General features: G+C 40.5%; 1 protein-coding gene across 2 annotated transcripts in view; it reads right to left on the bottom strand.

Moving 5' to 3' along the window:
• Nucleotides 1-1773: 1773 nt before the first annotated feature.
• SLC17A4 (solute carrier family 17 member 4) overlaps nucleotides 1774-27414 on the bottom strand; it is a 33363-nt gene continuing 7722 nt past the window's right edge. Inside the window, exons 3-13 of one of the 2 annotated variants that reach the window (XM_025383433.1) lie at nucleotides 21314-21413; nucleotides 20555-20760; nucleotides 13224-13457; nucleotides 13053-13140; nucleotides 12501-12587; nucleotides 9783-9901; nucleotides 9502-9663; nucleotides 6185-6317; nucleotides 5953-6100; nucleotides 4925-5015; nucleotides 1774-3874 (exon numbers count right to left, since the gene is read on the bottom strand). In XM_025383433.1, coding sequence (XP_025239218.1) covers nucleotides 3740-3874; nucleotides 4925-5015; nucleotides 5953-6100; nucleotides 6185-6317; nucleotides 9502-9663; nucleotides 9783-9901; nucleotides 12501-12587; nucleotides 13053-13140; nucleotides 13224-13457; nucleotides 20555-20689 — 1332 coding nt within the window. In that variant the 5' untranslated portion in view covers nucleotides 20690-20760; nucleotides 21314-21413 and the 3' untranslated portion in view covers nucleotides 1774-3739. The remainder of the gene's footprint in view (nucleotides 3875-4924; nucleotides 5016-5952; nucleotides 6101-6184; nucleotides 6318-9501; nucleotides 9664-9782; nucleotides 9902-12500; nucleotides 12588-13052; nucleotides 13141-13223; nucleotides 13458-20554; nucleotides 20761-21313; nucleotides 21414-27414) is intronic. The other variant, XM_025383432.1, reaches the window with a different exon arrangement.

The raw sequence follows: 27414 nt of genomic DNA, 5'->3' as shown, positions 1-27414 counted from the left end.
GACTTTTCCACAGTTTTCAACTTTTATTCTTTCTCATTGTAGATGTGTGAGCTAGTGCAAAATTTTAGGAGATTTCCATAATTTAAGGATGGCCCATTTTAGAGGAAACAGCACAAGTCACCTCCCTCGTTGGTGGGCCCAGGGAGAAATGTAACTCATTTTCAGAAATAACTGAAAGTGACAGATAAGAAAGAAAGAATAGGATCCGGGGAAGGAAAAGAGATGAATAAATGCAGACATTGGGTGGCTCAGAAACAAGCAAGTGATCTTGTTGTGCCCTGGTGGGCAGCATTTTAATTGTCACTGATGAGAGCCTGGGGTTGGCTTGGTGACTGCTGGAGAAATGATATGGAGCAGACCCAGACTCTGACATCTTAATTCCAAATGAAGAAAGATAATCCATAGGTTTAGATGACTCGATGCTCAGAAAACAAATAGAATTAAAGAAAAATCTGGTCCTTTTTCTTCCTATCCATTTCTCCCCTAACTGTTCTCCCACCACTCTAGAACTGTTCATTCGTTGATTCATACTGTGATTCAATAGCATTTACTGGCACTTACTGTATATGATACTGTTGTTCTTTGTGTTAACGATGTTACAAAATAATGAATGTCATGGTTCCTGAACTTTAGGAGTTTGTATTCAGACTATGTAGAAGAAACTGTCATAAATGAAACAGCTGAGGAACAGCGTGGCTACAGCCCTGCCAGGAAATCTGCAGGGCCTCTCTCCTCTGGTCTGACAAGAGCACTTCAGACATTTTTCTTTCTCCACTTACTGCCTCTCTTCCAACTAAGAAGAAAGATATAAAAATAAGACCCTCCCTGGATCTTGCACTAGCAGATAAAGACACCATCTTGGGCCATCGGGTGAAAAGGCAGGAGCTGTCCTCACACCATTTATCATCATTCTCCTAACTGGGCTTCAGGTCACAAAATTCCTCCCTTGTCACAACCTTCTCAGGAACTTTCCAGTAGTCTGTTGTGTTTTTTGCATATGCAACTTTTCTGTCAGCTAGCAGCTTCTCACAATCTTAAACATGTTTATTTTTAACTCCTTATTTGAGCCCATATGCTTTTGCAGCTACTTTCTTGCCTCTTTCCTTCTGCTATGGTTTAGATGTCTGTTCCCTCCAAATCTAATATTGAAATTTGATCCCAATGTTGGGTCCACTTGCAGGAGGTGCTTGTGTCGTAAGGGTGAATCCCTAGTGAAATTAAAGCTCTTCCTCAGGAGTGAGTGAGTTCATTCCTACAAGAACTACTTGTTTTAAAAAACCTGGCACCTCCTCTCCCCCTCCCAGCTTCCTGTCTCACCATGTGCTTTCTGTACAGGCCTGCACTCCTTCACCTTCCACTATGAGCAGAAGCTGCCTGAGGCCCTCACCAGATGCAGATGCCCAATCTTGAACTTTCCAGCCATCAGAATCACAATCCAAATAAACCTGTTTTTCTTCATAAGTTACCCAGCCTCAGGCATTCCTTTATAGCAACACAAAATCAAAAGACACCTCCCTTTCATACCCAAACTTCTCAGCAGTGGTCTCCTTTCTGTACCTTCTGCTCACTTCTCATCTGGATTGATCACTGCAAATTTGGCATTGGTAACTATTCACTTTTTTTGGAAACATTCTCTCTTCCCTTCCCTTTCTTAGCACCATATTCTCTTGGTTTTCCTTTTATCTTTCAGGCCCTTTCTCTTTCTTTCTTTCTTTCTTTTTTCTTTCCTCTTTTTTCTTTCTTTCTTTCTTTTTTTCTTTCTTTCTTTCTTTCTGCTAATCATCCTCCAGCTGACCATTAAATACTGGAATTCTTTAAGGCTTATTCCCAAGCTTCCTTTTCTTATGCCACTTTCACCCATGGGATGTCTCATCCATGCTAAAAATTGTAATCACTGCCTGTATCAAGATGATTTATACGTTTGTAAATGTAGCCTAGATCTCACAAGAGAAATCCAGAGTCATGTGTCCATTTTCCTTCTTGTTGTCTTCACTTGGGTATAATTGCTATCTGTGTGAGAGGCATCCGCATTAATATAACAGCAAACCAAAACTCAGGAGTTACTCTGGACATCTTCCACTCTCTCACTTAGTTATGGGGTCTGTCAGGTTTATTCCCTAAATCAAATAATCCACCTAAATCAAATAATCCATTCACCTCTCACCATGTCTATTCCCTCATGCCAGAGACCATTGTTCTCTCCTGGACTACACTGTAAGCTCCTACTCCAACCTAATCTCTCATGCAGAGTAGCCTTTGAAAACAAGGACACTTCCCACTGATTTCAAAACAAAGACCAACGCATTCACTGGGCCCACATCATCCTGTGTGCTCCTGACCTTAATTCTTCTATAGCCTCCTCACAAATCATACTTCCCTTATTCTCTATCCTCTGGGATACCTAATTGCTCCTTCCTGCCATGAAACTTTAGCTTATGCTGTTCTTTCTTCCTAAAACGTTCTCCCGTCAGTCTCCCACACCAGTTAACTATTATCCTTCAGATCCCAGCTCAGCTGCAACTTTGCAGGGGTGGCCCTTCCTTACATTCAGATTAGTGCACTTCTCATCCACTCTCATAACCCATGTAACCACTTGTTATTTCTACAGTTATTACACATTCACTTGTGTGATACTTTGATTATCTGCCCTCCTGAGATACTGAATTCCTTAATACTGTGTATGGTTTTGATTTCTGCCATCCCCACAAGGTGTGTGTGCATTAATATTCATTTCGTGTTGAAATGGTTTTACTGTCTTATGATCCTCCATGCTGCCCATATAGGGGCTTTAACAAAAGCACTGCACACATTTCTCCAGACATTTGGAGTGAGGTTAGGGCAGTGTGTGTCTTACATACATCTTTGGAAGGCATTTTAGGTTAATGAGGTGAATGTTGAATGGTTCCACATTGAATTGAATCCTACTGAATGGTGTGTGGGATTCCAACAGTCAGAAGGGCACACGAAGGCAGACATCATGGGTCATTGTCCAAAAGCAGTGACACATGAAGAACTGTTGGAAGGGCTAGAAGAGACACTGGGCAATGTCCATTCACTAACATGTTAAAGATCTGCACCGAGCCAAAAAGCAGATGTGGGGCAGAGGTTAAAATGGCCAGAAAGAAGGTAACTGTCCAAAAGCTGATTCTGGAAGCACAGGTATTCCAGAGGCGGCTCTGATTCCAAAGCTGGCATCCGCAGAATGGAAGTTGTCGGAAAGAGTTAAAGTGTACTATCTTGCTCCAATTAGTTGCAGACATGTTCATTCCTCTTGTCATGATGGAATCATTATTGTTCTTTCCTCCTTGACATTTTTCACCAACAATGGAAAACACTATGCATTCTGTTGTTTGGGGCTTTCTTTTGATGACAGCTCTGAGGATTCATCTTCTGCATGTTGGGTACAACTCGTTTGTGATTCTCAGTTCTCAGTCCCAAGGTCTGGCTTCCTCTTTTGCTTTGGAAAGAAATTGTCCCCAACCCCTGATGCTTTTACCAGGATAACAGTGGAAGAGTGGAGAACACAGAAATCTCAACACACCTTTGCTTTTGGTAGCTTGCAGTTAAATAACTAGCCTGTTTTCTTCCTCTGTAAAATCTCCAGGCGTAGTAAAATCTTTAGTATTATATACAGGGTCTAGCTAACAGCTTACCAGTCAAGCAGGCATGAAAGGGAAATGTCTCTGAGGGAAAACAATGAACAACTAAGCACCAGGATCTAGCACATCTCTCAGTTTGCTCAGAGGTGGGTGAATGTCTGCTCTTTAGCCCAGTCCTGTACATCTGCTCGGCCAAAGATGAGGTAGAAAACCAGGCCCGATATGTTAACAGCAGCTGAAAGCAAGAAGACATTTCTCCAACCAAACTCTGAATCCTGGAGGCAGAAAATTACAAGTTATTAACTGTCACCCAGTTCTTGTCCCTCTTGGTTCAGAAAGGCTTTGGCTCTGTGTCCTACTGCTCCCTCCTCGACCTCCATTCTGGCTTCCATGGGCTTCCCAGTTGGTCCTGGAATACTCAAGTACATTTCTGCCATGAGGCCAGAGCACGGCATTTCCTTGGCTGGAACACTCCTCCCCCAGATATCTATTTGTCTCACACTTCCACTTCCTTTCAGTCCTTGCTTAAATGTTCCTTTTCAAGCAAGTGGTTACAGTGAGTCCTTCCTTGACCATCGTGATTAAAATAGAAATTACACCCCTTGTGCGCTACTCTCCTTTTAGCATTTGCTAAGCATTTGCTATTCTCCTGTTACCTTCAATATGTCATATGTTTTATTTTCATAGATTTCTTTCAGTTTCTTTTCTACAATATAGGTTTCACAAGGAAAGGAATTGTGTTTCATTCACTTAAATAGCACATGGCACATACTAATGTTTAATACTTATTTATTGAATGAATGAATGAATGAATAAGTCAATGAATGTCAGGAGAAACAAGAGCAGTTTGAGGATTTCCATTTTAAACAACCATTTCCTGACAGCTTGTTAGTCAGTGCCTGGGAGGGAACTGAAGCTTCAAAAAAGATAAGCGCCTTGATTTCATAAAGAATACTCTTTCTTTGTTATTCTTCATTTATTTTTCTGATTTACTGGTGCAAAACCACAGGAAAGTCATTCTTTAACTTTCCTGTGGTTTTTCACTGTAAGTAAATGGTATATGGCAATGTTTTTCACCAGTAAATGAAGTATATGGCAGAAAAGAAGAATGCCACATATTTCTCTATTCATGTAAAGTTTATACCAGTAAGATTCTTAGGAAACTTAAGAGTCTTAAGTTTCTTTAATCTTTAAGTCATCATGTAAACTAGTTTATTTTTTACTACTTTAAATGCATCTTGTAGGATACAAGGCCGTGCAAATGTGAAAACACCATGCCTCTATAGGTTTCTCTTATGAATATTCATCAGAACATTTGACCTCACCTGACTGATGAAAAATCCAGCAGCAGTGGGAGAGATGGCTCCAGCTATGTGTGCAAAGACTTGTAATAGTCCTTTGAGAAAGCCAGTGTACCTGAGAGAGAGACATCGTACTCTATTATACCCAAGTATACCTACATTTGAAAGTCTCAATACCTGAGAGAAGGAGGGAAACATTCCCGTGCAAACAAAGGGTTAATCTCAGCTGGTCTGTTGCAACTCTGTGCTTATCTGTGGGGATGGCTGGAATTGTGTAAGCCTTGGTGAAACCTGAATGAAATGTACTGACTAAAGATTAGTATAATCCTGTGCTAGGGATTGGTACTCCCAAGCGGGTAACCTCTATTAACTTGTCAACATTGTTTATGCAAGATGGTCAGATTGATGGTCTGCACCTGGTTTGTAAGGTTTTTGTTGTTGTTGTTTTGGCTTCTGCTGTTGAGTCTGATCTTGTAACTTTTATACCCTCCGTGGGTATAAAAGACCCCTCAGCAGATGAGAGATTGGCTCCTCTGAGACAAAGGCCTCTCTCACATTTCTTGGTGGTTCATTATCTGAAGATGAAGGATGTCCTGTTGACTGGGACAGGACCCTGGGAGCTATGTTTGTAAGTCTCAGTCAACTCTGTATTTACTGTATCAGAGACAGATATTTCCCCTGCAGTCCTGTGTCCTTTGCCTTTATTAAAGATTTTCATGAGCATGCCCTATAGAATCTAAAGAATTCTTTCAGTGATTCCACCTTAGGCAACTGCTGCATTCCTCAACAGAGAGAGATTTGTGTGAGTCTGCCTCAGTTGACTCTGAGCTTGGCCACTGACTCCTCTTGTTCATGCCCAGAAAAACTAAGTTCACAATGGTTGACCAGCTTTGAGTCTCTTCCAGGAATTATTTAGATGTAGGGTGTAGAGCCGGTGCTGACATTTCCTGCAACCTGTTGCACCTGCCAATTTTACTTTCACATCGGAGTATATTTAGGGCTGCTAGACTTGAACTGAGTTTCTGAGAGGATGAGGCAAAAGAGGTCCCTACCGAGGAGCAATATCCAAGAAGTTAACAAGGGCTCCTGATTCACAGAAGCTGCTGATGGCAGAAGACAGCACCAAGAAGGTCATGGTCATGCTGTGGCTGGATCTGACCCAGGGCAGGGACACGAGGATCACAGATGGGAAGAGAACCCCTGGGGTAGGAGGACAAACACAGAATAAACTGGAGGCTGCTCTGAGCTTCCCACATTCACCCCTGTGTCCAGCCTCGCCCTTACCAATGGCAGTGAAGAGTTTCCTGATGGTGATGAGTCTGAGGATTTTTCTGGAGAGAAGAAAGTCTGCCAATAGACCTCCAAGGATAATGCAGATACATCCAACAACAAACGGCAAGGCAGACAGGATCCCACTCTGAGGACCAGAGACTAGGTCAGGTACATGCGCCCTTACCACCCACATCATGACACAGACAACCTTGGACAGATTGTCCACATTTGCGGCTTTTCTTTATATACACATCACTTTTAATACAAATTCCATGTTACCATAATGAGCCAATATAGTTTTAGTATGTATATGTTCATAGCTCTGCTTGCAAAAAAAATAAATAAATAAAATAAACAAGAACTAATGCTCTCTTTATATATAAAAATCGCCTGGAAATAAATATTTAAAAGACCAAAATCCAGTAGAAAAATAGGCAAAGGATAATAACAGACAATTTACAGAAAAAAAGAAAAAATAAGTGGCTCCTAAACATGTTAAAATGTATCCAACTTTGCTCATAATGAAAGAAAACAAAATAAAACTATGGTGAAACACTATTTTTCATGGATCAAATTGGCAAAAAACACCTTTTTTTTTTTTTTTGGCATGCTCTGTTGCTAACACTGTGGAGAAACAGGTTCTCACAAATATTACTGGTGCTCTATTGAGGTTAATTTGACAACAAATATAAAAGTTTATAGTGCATTTACCCTTTGACTCAATAATCTCATATGCAGAAATTTATTCCACAGAGAGTTGCACAAAGGTGTGACAAATGAACAAGATTTTCACTGCAACATTGCTCAAAGATGGGAAACAATCCAAATACTGCTCAGCAAGGTTCTCATGTACTGATATGAAGATTTCCATGACATATTAAGTGGCAAAAACCTAGTATATAAGCATAGCGGCATATTACAGAGTACAGAGTATACTGTTTTGTATTTAAAAAGTTGGGAAAATAAGAATATATATTCGTGTATGCTTGCATTCTCATAAAGAAACAAGAAAAGAATATATATAGGAAATTTAGGCCAGCCATGGTGGCTCACACCCATAATCCCGGCACTTTGGGAGACTGTAGTGGGAGGATCACTTGAGCTCAGGAGTTCAAGACCAGCCTGGCCAATATAACAAGACCTCATCTCCACAAAAAGTTAGCCAGGCATGGTGGTACATGTCTGTGGTCCCAGCTACTCGGGAGGTTGAGGTAGGAGGATTGCTTGAGCCTGGGAGGTCAAAGCTTTAGTGAGCCATGATTGAACCACTGCACTCCAGCCTGGGCAACACAGTGAGACATTGTGTCAAAAGAAAAAGGAAAGAAAGAAAAAGAAAAAAGAAATTTAAAGAATGATCATTGGAATGGTCTGGGAGGACAGGGCAGATTAGGAAAAGCAGTGAATTTTTCACTCCTTTTTTTTTTTTTAGATGGAGTTTTGCTCTTGTTGCCCAGGCTGGAGGGCAATGTCACAATCTCGGCTCACTGCAACCTCCGCCTCCCAGCTCAAGCGATTCTCATGACTCAGCCTCCTAAGTGGCTGGGACTACAGGCACCCGCCACCACGCCTGTCTAATTATTGTATTTTTAGTAGAGACAGGGGGTTCACCATGTTGGCCAGCCTGGTCTCGAACACCTGACCTCAGATGATCCACCTGCCTTGGCCTCCCAAAGTGCTGGGATTACAGACATGAGCCACCACGCCTGACGCACTCTATGTTTCAATATAGTTTTTAAAATGTTGAACCTTCTTGTTATCAATTAAACTTGTAAATTAAAATTCTATTGAATAAAATGCAATGAAAAGGAGACTCCTCTGTTGTATATAATCCAAACAATGGAAAGGATTCAGCTCTCACCTGGTTCAAGTAGTTCATTTTACAGATGAGTAAGCCAAGGCTGTCAAGGTTACGTTACTTAGTGATAAAATACCCTGAGGGCAATGAGAATCCAGGTCTCTTAACTTTTTAGCCTGGAAAGCTCTGCTTTCTGGTCACAACTTGTCTTTCCATTCATTCTCCCATCTTCCTCTTCCTCAGCCTTGGCCTCTGAGGGTCAAGCCCACCCAGCCTCACACCAGAGACAAATCATTCCCAACAGCCATTCCCAACAGCCAGCCTCAGGAAGTCTATTGCTTAGCACTGGCCTCTTGCTTATCTGGTCCCCTGATCCCCTGGATTAAGGTTCTGGTTTAATTTCTGGCCGTCCTCCTCTTTGAAAAGACCCAGAGCCACTCCCTCCTGGGGCTTTCTAATCTCAGTGCCTGCAGCCTGCTTGCATGCAGATGCTGACTACTACTAAGAAGATCAGCTCTCTTTTGGCTACTTAGCACATTTTCACCAGAGGAACCCAATCAATATGAGAAAGCTTCTTCCTGAGTACAGAGAGTACAAGAGTAACACTGGCTTTGTGAACTGTCACTAACAGGTTATGAAATCTGATACACTCTTAGCCACTTTTAAGACATCCGTCTAGCAGGAATTGAAAGGCTCCTGTCAGCCATTCAGAGCATCTGTTTCTTCTGTGAAAATTCAGAGAGCTGTACACATATATGCACTTTTCTTTCTATGTGTTATACTTGAATGAAAATGATTTTTTTTTATTATTATTATACTTTAAGTTCTAGGGTACATGTGCATAAGGTGCACTTTTTTTACATATGTATACTTGTGCCATGTTGCTGTGCTGCACCCATCAACTCGTCAGCACCCATCAACTCGTCATTTACATCAGGTATAACTCCCAATGCAATCCCTCCCCCCTCCCCATGATAGGCCCCGGTGTGTGATGTTCCCCTTCCCGAGGACAGAAAACCAAACACCGCATGTTCTCACTCATAGGTGGGAACTGAACAATGAAAATGATTTTTTAAAACAAACATTACTCCACAAATGTCTATGTAAGTCTTTTTTGGGACTTTATGTCCTATTAATATCTTATTTTCAGCATATGTTGTTTATGTTTCTCTGTCACAATTTTCTCAGAGGCAGAATTTGTTTTGCTAATTTTTATTATTTATGCTACCAGCAGAGCATCTTGTTTGCAAATTTTGATTGGATTGAGTATAAAAATTTTGCACAGGGCCCTTAAAATATGATAGTATATGAAAATCAAACTGACCTAGAACCATATGTATCATCCTGCTGCAGTAAGTAGTGAACCACATTGAGATCAATCAGAATCCAAATTAACTAGACTCCATTTCCTACATGGAGGTCCTGGTCCTAATCCCCCGATTTTGTGACCATGGGAGAGACACAGGATTATATATGAGCTCCCTATATTTAAGCATTTAAACAGAAGATCAGAATGAGCTTTCTCTATACTTACATCTCTGAGGTTGGCTTGAAGTACCGAGTTGATGTACGTTGGTGTGTACGCCATAATTGTATAAAAAAGCCAGTATTCACAGAAATAAGAGATTAAAATGGCCCAGAGTGGTAAGGATTTGATCATAGCCCTAATGGGAAGAGACCAGCCTGGTGAACAGTCCTAGAAGAAAGCACACAGCAATGTCCCCTCCATCAGAAGGCAGCTCTCTCTCTCACACTCTGCATCTCTGAGACGTCTAGGGGGACATAGAGAAATGTCAGAGGAATTTCTCAATGTACCTGCTGAGCCAATGAACACACAATGTATCTCTTCTCACCAGCACTGATAAAGGGATGATTCACAGGATCATCATAAATGAGAGGAAACCAGAGAAGACAACAGGCACAGCCAATTCCTCCTAGGAAAAGAGGATCCAGTTAGCACTGGATGGATGGAAGTACTTCTTTCAGTTTGACTCTAAGATGATTCCTGTGGTTGGCAGAGTGACTAGCCTCAGTACTCCACTCTTCCTGGCATCTATCCCTTGCATGGCCCTATCACAGGGGGAGGGTACTTCCTCACCACTTGACTTTGGCCTTGGCCATACAACTTGCTTTTGCCAATGGCATAGAGGAGTTTCAAGTCTAGGCATTAAAAAACATTTCTTTTTAAACTTATCCTCTTGGGTCTTGTGCACTGCTATTGGAAGACTATGCTCCAGCTCATCCTTTAACCAAGGCAGATGACAGACACAGACAGTGGAGCCACCCAGCTGTCCCACAAAGAACCACAGGAATAAATGATTATTGTTTTAAACCACTGAGTTTTGGGAGGTTTTGAAATGCACTATTATTAAAGCTATAGCACACTTACAAGTTAGTAGCATGTTTGCCCCACATGCTTGAAAATGCCCTCACCATTCACATACCAGTCGGCATCCCTCCTGCTAGTCATGCTTTGCAGAGTTCCTTTCATCATTAAACCTTTCCATATCTATCTCTTATCTTCCTCAAAGCACATATGAGTGAGAAGCAGTACACTATTATGTGGAATTAATTACCCAATTTCTAGACATGAAATGAAATTAATCCTCAGCAAAGACATTTTTCTGATATATACATTATTACAGAGTTGGGGATTTAACATTATCAGTATTGAGTGGAAATATGGCCCATCTTCAAATTCCCTTTTTAGAATCTTAAGAAATCTTATGAGCTCTCTTTGTTTGGCTAGCATGTCATTTACAAATTCCTTCACAAATATCATACAGCAGCCACTATACACCAGGCATTTTGCTACATTTTAAGAATATAAAATGACAAAGACACAATTTTGCCATCAGGGAACTTAATCAAGTGGGGAGGGATAGATATGAAAATTAGCAATGTTGCACATTGGAGTTGGAGGATGTTAATATTTATTCAACAAATATTGAGTGAGTTTCTATTGTGTATATGCTCCTTACTGTTTCTCGAAACCATAAGCACAGTAAGATTTTCTCGTTGTTTGAATAATTTTTGTAATCTGCCCTTTGAATGTTTTCATGATAAAAACTTTGAAGGTTGGTGTGCTGTGGAATCATTACATATTTTTTTTGGTGAATATATTGACCTGATTTTACAGAAACCCTTGATCTAAGAGGCCTGCCCGCTAATGAACACACTAGTGGGACTATAAGGAATTACCATAAACAATTTAGGGGTGGGATTTTGGAGAATGTTTCAAATATTGAACAAACTTTAGCTGACAGAAGCTAAGCGGATTCCAACCACAGTTCCACGAAGGTAAAACTGTAACATAGTAAAATACTGCCTCTGGAACTTTCCATGTGTCTTTGGAACCTTTCTGTAGCATCTCTCTGTATATTATGTCTGCTTCTGAACCTTACATAATCTGCCCTGTCCTGCAGCCTCGACTGGTTGATTCTTACTCTAATTAGCATTTTGCCTATGATTAGGTCACAGTCACACAACTTTCTGGCTATGATACTAGGTTGGTGCACCCAAGTAATTGTGGTTTTTGCCATAATAATAGCTGGAGAAATTTTAAAGAATATATTAAATTAAAAAGCATGACTAAAATGTAGTCTGACTAAAATAACATTTTCTTTTTTTTTTTTTTTTTTTTGTCTCTTGAGACAGGGTCTCACTCTGTCACACAGGCTGGAGTGTAGTAGCGTGATCTCGACTCACTGCAACCTCCACCTCCTGGGTTCAAGCGATTCTCCCACCTCAGCCTCCTGAGTAGCTGGGATTACAGGCATGCAGCATCATGCTCGGCTAATTTTGGCATTTTTAGTAGAGATGGGGTTTAACCATGTTGGCCAGGCTGGTCTCAAACTCCTGGACTCATGTGATCCACCTGCCTCAGCCTCCCACAGTGCTAGGATTACAGGCATGAGCCACCACGCCTAGCCTAAGATAACATTTTCAATATCTTTTTTTTGTTGTTTTTTTTTGAGACAGAGTCTCGCTCTGTCGCCCAGGCTGGAGTGCAGTGGCGCGATCTGGGCTCACTGCAAGCTCCGCCTCCTGGGTTCATGCCATTCTCCTGCCTCAGCCTCCTGAGTAGTTGGGACTACGGGCGACCACCACCTCGCCCGGCTAGCTTTTTGTATTTTTTTTTTTAGTAGAGACGGGGTTTCACCGGGTTAGCCAGGATGGTCTCGATCTCCTGATCTCATGATCCGCCCGTCTCGGCCTCCCAAAGTGCTGGGATTACAGGCTTGAGCCACCGCACCCGGCCAGATTTCAACATCTTATGAAATAATTTGCTCTGAATTCCTTTAGGTTAAATTTAGAAGCAGTAAGGAATGTTATGATGCCTCTAACGTCATAAGATTGTTCTACCTACACACTCAAGGCTGCTGAAACTTAAATGTTAAACACAGTTGACTCTGAACACTACCAGCTTTAGCTATGTAAATATCCATATCTATTAGGATTTGGTTAACCATAGACAAATTGAATCACAGAATTCTCTGTCATAAAAATTTGAGATTTGAAAAGCAAACTCACCAAAGATATAGAAGACATAAGGCCATCCTATGGTCTGGCAAAGAAGACCACCAACGAGTAGAACGATGAAGGACCCCAGCATTGACCCTGAACAGAAAAAGCGAGGATGTTCTGGGTGAGAGGACCCATCTTGGGGCTCTATGTGCTTTCTACAATGCTGAGTTGCACAGTGAGGGAAAGTATGAGTTTCAAGTCAAACTATCTAGGTTCAAATCCTGCTCCTTCACTTGGTAACTATGTGATCTTGGACAAGTTATTACTCTATTTGTGTCTGAAATTCCATATATGTGAAATGGAAGTAATTATATACAGCTGACTTATAAAATTGCTTTGAGGATAAGATGAAAATATGTGCAAAACACAAGAATGTTTGGCACATAGTAAGCATTCAGGTCATTCAGTTACAATCAAGAAAGGCAGTATGGGGTAGTGCTTTAAAGCAAGGACTATGAAGACAGAGTGATTGATATATAAGATCTTGGTTCTATTGACAGGACTTTGCTGAGTTCTCTTGGACAGTGCATAAAAAGTGGGGTTTAGGGTATCAATTACCTGATCCAGCAATGGTGGTGAGTTGACTCCTTTCCAGTGGGGGAGCCCATTTGACCCAAATTGAATATTGACCAGTTAATACCATAACCTGGGAGGAAAAATTCCATTCTTGGAGATCTGAGGTCATTCTGGAACCTATATTCTACTTATACCTGGAAAATATCTTGGTACCTGGGCTATGCCTTGTACAATCCGGAGGACAATGAGCAAGGCCACTCCTGCATTAGCTGCCAGTGGAATGAAGAGGGTCAGGAATGAAGAAATAAACAAGCCAGCACCAACCACATACTTGGCTCCAAATATTCCAGCCACATAGCCACTAGGGATTGGAGCCAAGAATGAGCCATAGTTGAGGGAGCTGAGGATGACTCCCTGGATTTCAGGACTCCAGTCATATGCAGGGGCCTAGACGACAAAGAGAGTTACTGTTTGTCTTTAGTTGAAGAATTGACAGTTTTCATTGTGAGGCCTTGAGAGGCAAAAAAATAATTGGCAGTTATCTTTCTTTTTACATCTCTTCAGTTGCCCCAATATACCAGTATCATGTATTTAAAATATATGCCCAACATACTCTTTCCACTCACCCTGACACAATTAACCAAAAATTAAAATATAAGAGAGCTCGTAAAGAAACAAAGTCTATAAAGAAGAAAGCATCGTAAGCAAGGTAATTTAAAAAATATGTGGAAGGAAGAGAAAGTGGACAAATCTGTGAAATATATTTTGTACAGATTTTCATCATTGTAGGGGAAGAATTTATGTCCCCTAAATGGTAAAATTTTTCATTTATTCTAACTTAGCCCCTGGTTACACTCATAGACACTAAGTAGTGACGCAATCCCCTTAGATACTTATTATGTTCTTTATTCCTTTCTTTTCTTTTCTTTTCTTTTCTTTTTTCTTTTTTTTAAGACAGAATCTCTTTGTCACCCAGACTGGAGTGCAGTGGCACGATCTCTGCTCACTGCAACTTCCGCCTCCCCAGTTCAATCAATTCTCCTGTCTCAGCCTCCAGAGTAGCTGGGATTACAGGTGCCTACGACCATGCCTGGCTGACTTTCATATTTTTAGTAAGGACGCCTCGGCCTCCCAATGTGCTGGGATTACAGGTGTGAGCCACCATGCTTGGCCTGATACTTAGGTACTTGTGCCATTCCTGGCACATAGTACATGTTCAGTAAATACTTAGTGGTTGAGGGGCGGAGCAAGATGGCCGAATAGGAACAGCTCCAGTCTCCAACTCCCAGCGCCAGCTACACAGAAGACCGGTGATTTCTGCATTTTCAACTGAGGTACTGGGTTCATCTCACTGGGGAGTGCCGGACGATCGGCGCTGGTCAGCTGCTGCAGCCCGACCAGCGAGAGCTGAAGCAGGGCGAGGCATCGCCTCACCTGGGAAGTGCAAGGGGGAAGGGAATCCCTTTTCCTAGCCAGGGGAACTGAGACACACAACACCTGGAAAATCGGGTAACTCCCACCCCAATATTGCGCTTTAAGCAAACAGGCACACCAGGAGATCATATCCCACACCTGGCCGGGAGGGTCCCACGCCCACGGAGCCTCCCTCATTGCTAGCACAGCAGTCTGTGATCTACCGGCAAGGCAGCAGCGAGGCTGGGGGAGGGGCGCCCGCCATTGCTGAGGCTTAAGTAGGTAAACAAAGCTGCTGGGAAGCTCCAACTGGGTGGAGCTCACAGCAGCTCAAGGAAACCTGCCTGTCTCTGTAGACTCCACCTCTGGGGACAGGGCACAGCTACACAACAACAACAACAACAACAAAAAAGCAGCAGAAACCTCTGCAGACGCAAACGACTCTGTCTGACAGCTTTGAAGAGAGCAGTGGATCTCCCAACACGGAGGTTGAGATCTGAGAAGGGACAGACTGCCTGCTCAAGTGGGTCCCTGACCCCTGAGTAGCCTAACTGGGAGACATCCCCCACTAGGGGCAGTCTGACACCCCACACCTCACAGGGTGGAGTACACCCCTGAGAGGAAGCTTCCAAAGCAAGAATCAGACAGGTACACTCGCTGTTCAGAAATATTCTATCTTCTGCAGCCTCTGCTGCTGATACCCAGGCAAACAGGGTCTGGAGTGGACCTCAAGCAATCTCCAACAGACCTACAGCTGAGGGTCCTGACTGTTAGAAGGAAAACTATCAAACAGCAAGGACACCTACACCAAAACCCCATCAGTACATCACCATCATCAAAGACCAGAGGCAGATAAAACCACAAAGATGGGGAAAAAGCAGGGCAGAAAAGCTGGAAATTCAAAAAATAAGAGCACATCTCCCCCGGCAAAGGAGCGCAGCTCATCGCCAGCAACGGATCAAAGCTGGACGGAGAATGACTTTGACGAGATGAGAGAAGAAGGCTTCAGTCCATCAAATTTCTCAGAGCTAAAGGAGGAACTACGTACCCAGCGCAAAGAAACTAAAAATCTTGAAAAAAAAGTGGAAGAATTGACGGCTAGAGTAATTAATGCAGAGAAGGTCATAAACGAAATGAAAGAGATGAAAACCATGACACGAGAAATACGTGACAAATGCACAAGCTTCAGTAACCGACTCGATCAACTGGAAGAAAGAGTATCAGCGATTGAGGATCAAATGAATGAAATGAAGCGAGAAGAGAAACCAAAAGAAAAAAGAAGAAAAAGAAATGAACAAAGCCTGCAAGAAGTATGGGATTATGTAAAAAGACCAAATCTACGTCTAATTGGGGTGCCTGAAAGTGAGGGGGAAAATGGAACCAAGTTGGAAAACACTCTTCAGGATATCATCCAGGAGAACTTCCCCAACCTAGTAGGGCAGGCCAACATTCAAATCCAGGAAATACAGAGAACGCCACAAAGATACTCCTCGAGAAGAGCAACTCCAAGACACATAATTGCCAGATTCACCAAAGTTGAAATGAAGGAAAAAATCTTAAGGGCAGCCAGAGAGAAAGGTCGGGTTACCCACAAAGGGAAGCCCATCAGACTAACAGCAGATCTCTCGGCAGAAACTCTCCAAGCCAGAAGAGAGTGGGGGCCAATATTCAACATTCTTAAAGAAAAGAATTTTAAACCCAGAATTTCATATCCAGCCAAACTAAGTTTCATAAGTGAAGGAGAAATAAAATCCTTTGCAGATAAGCAAATGCTTAGAGACTTTGTCACCACCAGGCCTGCCTTACAAGAGACCCTGAAGGAAGCACTCAACATGGAAAGGAACAACCGGTACCAGCCATTGCAAAAACATGCCAAAATGTAAAGATCATCGAGGCTAGGAAGAAACTGCATCAACTAACGAGCAAAATAACCAGTTAATATCATAATGGCAGGATCAAGTTCACACATAACAATCTTAACCTTAAATGTAAATGGACTAAATGCTCCAATTAAAAGACACAGACTGGCAAACTGGATAAAGAGTCAAGACCCATCAGTCTGCTGTATTCAGGAGACCCATCTCACACGCAGAGACATACATAGGCTCAAAATAAAGGGATGGAGGAAGATTTACCAAGCAAATGGAGAACAAAAAAAAGCGGGGGTTGCAATACTAGTCTCTGATAAAACAGACTTTAAACCATCAAAGATCAAAAGAGACAAAGAAGGCCATTACATAATGGTAAAGGGATCAATTCAACAGGATGAGCTAACTATCCTAAATATATATGCACCCAATACAGGAGCACCCAGATTCATAAAGCAAGTCCTTAGAGACTTACAAAGAGACTTAGACTCCCATACAATAATAATGGGAGACTTCAACACTCCACTGTCAACATTAGACAGATCAACAAGACAGAAAGTTAACAAGGATATCCAGGAATTGAACTCATCTCTGCAGCAAGCAGACCTAATAGACATCTATAGAACTCTCCACCCCAAATCAACAGAATATACATTCTTCTCAGCACCACATCGTACTTACTCCAAAATTGACCATATAATTGGAAGTAAAGCACTCCTCAGCAAATGTACAAGAACAGAAATTATAACAAACTGTCTCTCAGACCACAGTGCAATCAAACTAGAACTCAGGACTAAGAAACTCAATCAAAACCGCTCAACTACATGGAAACTGAACAATCTGCTCCTGAATGACTACTGGGTACATAACGAAATGAAGGCAGAAATAAAGATGTTCTTTGAAACCAATGAGAACAAAGATACAACATACCAGAATCTCTGGGACACATTTAAAGCAGTGTGTAGAGGGAAATTTATAGCACTAAATGCCCACAAGAGAAAGCAGGAAAGATCAAAAATTGACACTCTAACATCGCAATTAAAAGAACTAGAGAAGCAAGAGCAAACACATTCCAAACCTAGCAGAAGGCAAGAAATAACTAAGATCAGAGCAGAACTGAAGGAGATAGAGACACAAAAAACCCTCCAAAAAATCAATGAATCCAGGAGTTGGTTTTTTGAAAAGATCAACAAAATTGACAGACCACTAGCAAGACTAATAAAGAAGAAAAGAGAGAAGAATCAAATCGACGCAATTAAAAATGATAAAGGGGATATCACCACCGACCCCACAGAAATACAAACTACCATCAGAGAATACTATAAACACCTCTACGCAAATAAACTGGAAAACCTAGAAGAAATGGATAATTTCCTGGACACTTACACTCTTCCAAGACTAAACCAGGAAGAAGTTGAATCCCTGAATAGACCAATAGTAGGCTCTGAAATTGAGGCAATAATTAATAGCCTACCAACCAAAAAAAGTCCAGGACCAGATGGATTCACAGCTGAATTCTACCAGAGGTATAAGGAGGAGTTGGTACCATTCCTTCTGAAACTATTCCAATCAATAGAAAAAGAGGGAATCCTCCCTAACTCATTTTATGAGGCCAACATCATCCTGATACCAAAGCCTGGCAGAGACACAACAAAAAAAGAGAATTTTAGACCAATATCCCTGATGAACATCGATGCAAAAATCCTCAATAAAATACTGGCAAACCGGATTCAACAACACATCAAAAAGCTTATCCACCATGATCAAGTGGGCTTCATCCCTGGGATGCAAGGCTGGTTCAACATTCGCAAATCAATAAACATAATCCAGCATATAAACAGAACCAAAGACAAGAACCACATGATTATCTCAATAGATGCAGAAAAGGCTTTTGACAAAATTCAACAGCCCTTCATGCTAAAAACGCTCAATAAATTCGGTATTGATGGAACGTACCTCAAAATAATAAGAGCTATTTATGACAAACCCACAGCCAATATCATACTGAATGGGCAAAAACTGGAAAAATTCCCTTTGAAAACTGGCACAAGACAGGGATGCCCTCTCTCACCACTCCTATTCAACATAGTGTTGGAAGTTCTGGCTAGGGCAATTAGGCAAGAGAAAGAAATCAGGGGTATTCAGTTAGGAAAAGAAGAAGTCAAATTGTCCCTGTTTGCAGATGACATGATTGTATATTTAGAAAACCCCATTGTCTCAGCCCAAAATCTCCTTAAGCTGATAAGCAACTTCAGCAAAGTCTCAGGATACAAAATTAATGTGCAAAAATCACAAGCATTCTTATACACCAATAACAGACAAACACAGAGCCAAATCATGAATGAACTTCCATTCACAATTGCTTCAAAGAGAATAAAATACCTAGGAATCCAACTTACAAGGGATGTAAAGGACCTCTTCAAGGAGAACTACAAACCACTGCTCAGTGAAATAAAAGAGGACACAAACAAATGGAAGAACATACCATGCTCATGGATAGGAAGAATCAATATCGTGAAAATGGCCATACTGCCCAAGGTAATTTATAGATTCAATGCCATCCCCATCAAGCTACCAATGAGTTTCTTCACAGAATTGGAAAAAACTGCTTTAAAGTTCATATGGAACCAAAAAAGAGCCCGCATCTCCAAGACAATCCTAAGTCAAAAGAACAAAGCTGGAGGCATCACGCTACCTGACTTCAAACTATACTACAAGGCTACAGTAACCAAAACAGCATGGTACTGGTACCAAAACAGAGATATAGACCAATGGAACAGAACAGAGTCCTCAGAAATAATACCACACATCTACAGCCATCTGATCTTTGACAAACCTGAGAAAAACAAGAAATGGGGAAAGGATTCCCTATTTAATAAATGGTGCTGGGAAAATTGGCTAGCCATAAGTAGAAAGCTGAAACTGGATCCTTTCCTTACTCCTTATACGAAAATTAATTCAAGATGGATTAGAGACTTAAATGTTAGACCTAATACCATAAAAATCCTAGAGGAAAACCTAGGTAGTACCATTCAGGACATAGGCATGGGCAAAGACTTCATGTCTAAAACACCAAAAGCAACGGCAGCAAAAGCTAAAATTGACAAATGGGATCTAATTAAACTAAAGAGCTTCTGCACAGCAAAAGAAACTACCATCAGAGTGAACAGGCAACCTACAGAATGGGAGAAAATTTTTGCAATCTACTCATCTGACAAAGGGCTAATATCCAGAACCTACAAAGAACTCAAACAAATTTACAAGAAAAAAACAAACAACCCCATCAAAAAGTGGGCAAAGGATATGAATAGACATTTCTCAAAAGAAGACATTCATACAGCCAACAAACACATGAAAAAATGCTCATCATCACTGGCCATCAGAGAAATGCAAATCAAAACCACAATGAGATACCATCTCACACCAGTTAGAATGGCGATCATTAAAAAGTCAGGAAACAACAGGTGCTGGAGAGGATGTGGAGAAATAGGAACACTTTTACACTGTTGGTGGGATTGTAAACTAGTTCAACCATTATGGAAAACAGTATGGCGATTCCTCAAGGATCTAGAACTAGATGTACCATATGACCCAGCCATCCCATTACTGGGGATATACCCAAAGGATTATAAATTATGCTGCTATAAAGACACATGCACACGTATGTTTATTGCAGCACTATTCACAATAGCAAAGACTTGGAATCAACCCAAATGTCCATCAGTGACAGATTGGATTAAGAAAATGTGGCACATATACACCATGGAATACTATGCAGCCATAAAAAAGGATGAGTTTGCGTCCTTTGTAGGGACATGGATGCAGCTGGAAACCATCATTCTTAGCAAACTATCACAAGAACAGAAAACCAAACACCGCATGTTCTCACTCATAGGTGGGAACTGAACAATGAGATCACTTGGACTCAGGAAGGGGAACATCACACACCGGGGCCTATCATGGGGAGGGGGGAGGGGGGAGGGATTGCATTGGGAGTTATACCTGATGTAAATGACGAGTTGATGGGTGCAGCAGACCAACATGGCACAAGTATACATATGTAACAAACCTGCACGTTATGCACATGTACCCTACAACTTAAAGTATGATAATAATAAATAAATTAAAAAAAAAAAAGAAAAATAAAATTAAAATACGATTTAAAAAAAAAAAAAATACTTAGTGGTTAAATGAATCTCACTCTAAGTCTTTAAGTCAAATTATTTGAGTCAAAGAAAGAGTCCAGAGTCTCATTAAACTTACCATTGCTTTAAATTCTTTTAGAGTTTCATTCCAGTAGTCCTGGGAGTCAGTGGAGGGCCGTTCTGTGGAGGCATTGGGCTGGCTAGGTGGAGCTGTGTTGTTCACCATAGCCGGAATGGCAATGCTCAAGTTCATTTGTTGGGTGTAAATTGAAAAATTACAGAGCTGCAAGATGAGGGCCAGCCCATGTCGGACTGAACAAAAGCCTGAGAGGAGAAGGGCATGCAAAGTCACAATCAGAATGCTTTTCTCCCACTCTCCCTAAGTCTGGAAGAAGGAGAGGATTGGTATCTGTCTGAGATGCAGAAATACAGAGAGAGAGAGACATTCCTCTATAGTTGTGTAGTGGACTTCTGTCCCCTGGGAGGTAATGGGGGAGGTGGCTCCCTCAGAAGCATTTCTCAAACAGAGACTTGAAGAATGTGTGGAGTTGGTCAGAACAAACATTAGGGGAGAGCTTTTCAGGCAGGGCTCTGGGATGAGAAGATTAGAATGGGAATGGGAAGAAACTGATTTAGAGAAAGAATTGGCTGGGAGCAGTGACCGATTGAATATGGACAGTGACAGAAAGGAAATTGCTGGAAATGACTCCCAAGTTCCCTGCTTGGGCAGCTGGGATAGCTGGATGTGCCATTTATAACCAGGAAACATGGAAGATTAGCTTGTCTGGGGCTGGGGAGAGATGAAATTTGAAAAATAGGCGATGGTTAGATCATAGAAGTATTTAAACTTCATCTTAATACTATAATCTATGCTTACACAAAATTTGCTAGTGTTCCATAGGAACTCTGGGGATATCCCTGTGGTTGAGTCCAAATACATTAGTTTGACAACAGCGGGAAGAGTTCATCCACTATCCCTGTAGAGAAATCCCAAAGGTAATGTATGATCACAAGGTATGAAGATGCCATTTTCTTGGCTCTGAAAGGGAGCAAATGCTCTTGGAATGAACAGCATGGTTTCGTTTTGTGTAGTAATGCTCTTGCTAAGTTCCAGCTCTTACCTTTGGTTCAACTCTGAGAGCATTTAGTTCCCTATCCCCAACCCAGCCAATGCACCATCCATGAAAATCTACATTGGAATTTTGATCAGTCATATTGATATGACAGATTAAATTCAGAAGGATTGCCACATTTATAGTATTGTCTTCTAGTCAAGAAGGGATACCTACCCATGTACTAGTATTGGTCTTTTACTCAGTCCAAGGCGAAATTTTATATATATCTCACACAAAATTTCCTCTATATCTCACACAAAATTTCCTCTGTTATTAATATCTTATGGTTTAATATCTTATGGTTTGTTGCAATTAATAGTTATTTTCAGTTAAGGCCTTCACAAATTTTGTAAAGTACTTTTTATTGTTTTGTAACTGAGCTCTTTTTCCTATCATTTTCATCAGGTTTTTCCCCATTGGGTTTTGATTCAATAAAGAAAGACAAATTATGTACAAATAATGAAAAATGTAGTTGATTATGTTTACTATTTGCAACACTTATTTCATTCTCCTGGGTAATTTCATTCACTGGTATTTTCAAAAAAATGGACAAAACAGGAATGGTAAGAATGGACACCTCAGCTATATTTGCATTTACTGAGACTGCTTCTCACATTACACCATTAGGTATGCTGCTGGTTATTGGTATGACATGTCCTTTAATTATATTAAACTACTCTGTTACTACCTTTAAATATTTTTATGGGAATACATAAGTTTTATAAAATGTATTTTAATCCTGGAATCAGACACCTGCATTCCAATTCCAGCTTGTGTGTTCTACTTACAGCTGTGTGTTCTGGGACAAGGTACTGAGCTCTCTGTGGCCCCTAAATTTGGCCTGAAAAATGGAATTAATAATAAAGTCTACATCAAGGCACTGTGATAACAACTGAATAAGTTTATGTAAGTTCATTATAATTATAATAGCCTACCACCTTTGTATTATTGGGATGATCTCTTCTTATTCTTAATAGGCTATTACAAAATTTAAAAACATGATGTATTTGGCTAGTGTTTTAGCTAGAATTTTATTTAGTGTGTATAGTTGAGCTTAAAATGTTGTTTATGTATACAGGTGTGTTATTTTTTGCTATACTAGCTTTGATTTTTTTTTAAGTTATAAGCTTCCATCTCAATCTATGACCTGAAATGTTTTAGGTACATAGCCATTTTTCTTCTTAATAAATTTTTGATTTTAGAACAGTTTTAGATTTATAGAATTATTGAGTTCCTCTATATCTCACACAAAATTTCCTCTGTTATTAATATCTTATGGTTTAATATCTTATGGTTTGTTGCAATTAATAAACCTACAGTGATATATTATTAACAACTAAAGTCCACAGTTTATTCAGCTATCTTAGTTTTACCTAATGTCCTTTCTGTTCCAGAATCCCATATAGAGAACCACATTACATTTAGTTGTCATGTCTCCTTGGACTCTTCTTGTGTATGACACTTTCTCAGACTTACCTTGTTTCTAAAATGTATTCTAAATACCTTGTAGTTGAAAATGTCTAAAGACCTTGATAGTTTTGAAACGCACCAGTCAGGTGTTTTGTGGAGCATCCCTTAATTGAAATTTGTCTGATATTTTTCTCATGTAGACTGGAATTATGTGTTTTTGAGAGGAAGGCCGTGGAGGTAAACTGCCATTCTCGTCACATCATATTATGGCCACACACTGTCAACAAGGCTTCTTACTATTGAGTTGATCTTGGTCCCCTGGCTTGAGGTAGTGTTTGTCAGGTTGCTCCACTGTAAAATTACTCTCTTTTTTCTTTTTCTCCTTTTAATGTTTTGTATGAATTAATATGTACAAATGTACTCTGGAAGAAGTCACAAGCACCAGTCACACTTAAGGAGTAAGGAGCTAAGCTCCATTTTCAGAAGATAGAGTGCTATATATAAACTATTTGGAACTCTTCTGCACAGGATAAATAGGCATTTTCTGCTCCTTAAAACTCTCATATAATTTTTCTAGTGAAACTACTAGAATATTTTCATTTGTTTCTGTGTTTTAAAACGAATAACTTTTTGACAAGTTTCTTCATTTCTTAGATGTTTTTTGACATGTATAATTTTTTTCTTTATTCAGATTTATAAATTAGAAACACAAAATGTATAATTCCTAGAAATCATAATTTCTACAGTTATAATTAAATTATATTTAAAATATTAAATTTTAATAAGTAAATTATGATTATGTAATTAAAGTTTTTATAATTATAAATTTTAATTCCTAGAAAATCATTTACTTATGTACTTTCCCTATAATTAGCTTTTATACATTTTCGACGCTACTGTCTCCTATTTTCTCATAACTGCTTGTATTTAATATCTCTGCCTGATTAATCTGAGTAGTGGATTGTTTTATTGCATTGAGTGGCATCTTCTTTTATCAAAGAATCAGCTCTTGTATATATTTTTAATCCAATTTTTTAATGATTTGAGTTCACACTATTTTCTACATTTAAGTTGTCTATTTCATTTTTCTATGTAATTTCCTTAAAGTTGTAGGCTCGGTGAATTGGATGTTTAATTAACTAGTTTTCATTTTTTATTATACAATCTCTGTTTTCTTCCCTTTTTCAAATCTGTCTTCTCCTTGCTGCTGCTAATTCCATTTTAATTCCGCACTGACATTTTTTTCCTCCTTTGTTTCCTTTCTCCTCTATATTAGGGACTTCCTCCATATTCTTCTGTTGATTTACTTCCTACACTCTATGCTTTATTATTATTATTGTCATTGAGAACTTTAAGAAATTGAAAATGAAAATATTCCTCAATTTCCCCGTAATAATATAAGCACAGCAGTGTGATGTAAAGGCTAACAACAGCTGATTTGAATCCAGCTGCTACCTCTTTATGCCTGGATGATTAAGATATGTTACTTCATCCCTCTGTGCCTAGCAGGCTCCAACAAAATGGGGATGATGCTAGTAGCAGTTTCCCTGAAGGATTGTTGTGAGAATTCAATGAATTAATACATACAAACTGCTTAAAACAGGGTCTAACATACGGCCTGCGCTCATTATGTGACAGCTATTATAATGAACTGTGATCTTTCATAAGTGTACCTGTTGATTTCTCTTCTATCTAACACATGCCTTACCTTATTCTTTCTACGTAAATATGTTTGCAAACATATTTACGTAGGTTCCTTGTAGTCCACCCCTACAGCCTTGGACTATAAAAGCCAGTCATGTGCGATTTTGTTCTCACATTTTGAAACCCCTGCACAGGGCCATCCATGCTGGTTTGAAGCCCAGCTATGATGCGGTGGTGTATGTGGGTGGGCTGGTGGCAGCAGGTGGGGAGGAGGAGGTAGGAAATTCCTTCACCAATTCAAGGGAAGCTAACTACTATACCATTTTAATTCGGCAATAACATTATATAATTTGAGAGAACGTCTTCCAAATTTCCAAGCTGATTTCTGCAATCATTCATATTTTCCTCTGCTTTGTAGCACTGGCCCCTAATGCTAAATTGCAGATCAGAAAGGCCAGTGAAGCGTGAGGGGAAAGCTGCAGAACGTGGGCCCATGCACGCTTCACCCAGCACATCCCAGCACTGTAGACCCTTGAGGGGCTCATGGAGTCTGTGGTCTGCCCAGCTTCTGGACACTGCCACTCCAAGCTGGGCAGCACGAGCTGAAGCTCCACAGCATCCTCTTTGTTCTTGCTGTAACACTGCACCATGCCTCAAAGATGGGAGTTTTATCAGCTCTTGGCTCCTCTCTCTATTTCTTCCAAAGTGTATTAAATCTGTCTGCAAGACTTGGAGTTTCTAGTGTGTGGTAGGAATAATTCCTTAGTTTCAACCTAGATGGAAATACTTTCTCAAGTGTCGTGCTTGTTTTACTCATTTCCACGGCTTTCAGAAGGGGGTGCTATCGTAAATGGGCCTTCTGATGGCATTCTTCCCCATGGAGGGGGGCAATATGTCTTCCCTGCAGACATTTGATATGGAGAAAGGACACTGTCCCTGATATTGTTCTCAGTGCCTTTCCCACCCTTCTGTGGTCTCCACAGTAACAGAGGCACAAATATCTGGAAGCTACAATCCTCAGGATTCCATTCAGATTCCACAAATGAGGACATTCTGGCACAATGTGTCAGGCTGAACTCAGTGAGAAACCACTATGCTCTGGAGGCAGCTGCAGGTTGGTAAGCGAGAATCAGTCATGTTAGACATGGGATTTCTGCCTGTGACTTTAGGGGTCCGTCTCAAAAACATCCACTTTGTGATGCACATGGCTGGGATCATTGGCAGTGTAATGTCCCGGATTTTCTGAAAGTAACCAACCTGACTTTTGCTTCCCTAGCCTTCCAACATCTGTGGAATCTTCCAGTCCCCTATATTAATCTTTCTTCTCAGAAATACCTAGATTTGCTTTTGATTTTGTGATATAACTCAGACTGATACAGAAGCTCATGGACCTCTGGGGGAAAGGGGATCAGAAGGTCAAAGTGATGTCTGTCTCCAGCCCGGCCCCAGAAATCCCTAACTGAGCCTGAGAGAGAAAAACTACTGATCTTCAGGCAGAACCTGAAGGCCCAGGTTTTTTCACTCAAGGTTTCTAGGTTATTGGAGCAGTTCCTTTGTGTAACCAGGTGACCAGATAATGGGGGAGGGGGCATTTCTCCACATCCCATGAAACACCTGGATTCAGCTCACTAAGTGTCTTAGAAGCACAGCAAAGACATCAGTAGCCTTTGGGGATGGGAGTACTGGTACCCAGAGAAAGCCCCAGTAGTGCCCTGGGAGTCTGATACAGAAGATCCAGCCATGCCCAGTAAGCATGAGCCAGAGAAGGAGATGAGAGGAAAACTGATGTTGGACACCAACAGACGAAGCAATCAGCAAGGTTTATTCCTAAGCATTTGTGAGAAATACTCGTATACACAACAAAATAACTTGGTAAGGCTTGGAGGAGTAGCTGGGGTTCTGCCTTATTAGGTAGGATGAGACTGCCAAAAAAGGATGAGTGTTAATAGCATGATGCTGTTTGAAACAACAAGCTGGGGTAAAGTTGGTTACAAAGTTGTTGTCCAGTATAGCTATAGCCCAGAGTGGTCACCAGAGGACTGGGTGGCATGGTAGGCCAGATGTTGTAGGAGACTATAGAAGAAACCAGGAAGACCATAGGGGTTCCACTTTAGACAAATTATAGATGAACTTCCCAATGACTGCCAAAAGGTGGGCTGAGGAAGGGACACTATGTGAGTGGTAATAATGAGCTCAAAAATGGCAGTATCAGGATTGCAAACTCAAGCATTATGATTTCTGACCTGTGCTTTTATCCAGTATGCCATACTGTACCTTGGTAAAATTTTACTCACAAGTTCTTCACATTACCAATTTTGAGGGAGAGACAGAATGATAAAATAATTTGGCCAATGGTATAGTCTAATAGACTCTGAAGTCCTTAGAAACAGATGAGACCTTCAGCCAAGACTACTGGAACAGTATTAATTCTGGGTCCAATGGTGACTAGTTGTAGGATGAGTACTAATATGCAAATTTCCTGATTTCTTCTGTGATGGACGAGATTAGGAGAAATCTCTTTTCTTGAAGATATGCATAATTCTTAACAGACAAAACAGACAAACTGGCTAAAATGTTGAGTATTACAAAGCATTCCATCTTGGTTAGTGTTTTGCCTTTTAAAGGCATTATCTTATGAAATGACTATATCCTTAAAAGAATTAATGGATAACATAGTCATAACTCATTAAGCATTTAGGGTAAAATAAGATGTTCTACCGTTTCCCTTAATGCATATTATAAAAAGCATGATATTTTAATATAGATAAGAGAAAGGAAGAAAGGTGACTTCTATGACATGCTAGAAACA

This window comes from Theropithecus gelada, chromosome 4, assembly GCF_003255815.1.
Source record: "Theropithecus gelada isolate Dixy chromosome 4, Tgel_1.0, whole genome shotgun sequence".
In the NCBI taxonomy this organism is placed as follows: Eukaryota; Metazoa; Chordata; class Mammalia; order Primates; family Cercopithecidae; genus Theropithecus; species Theropithecus gelada.
This window is presented reverse-complemented; position numbering and strand designations above follow the sequence as displayed.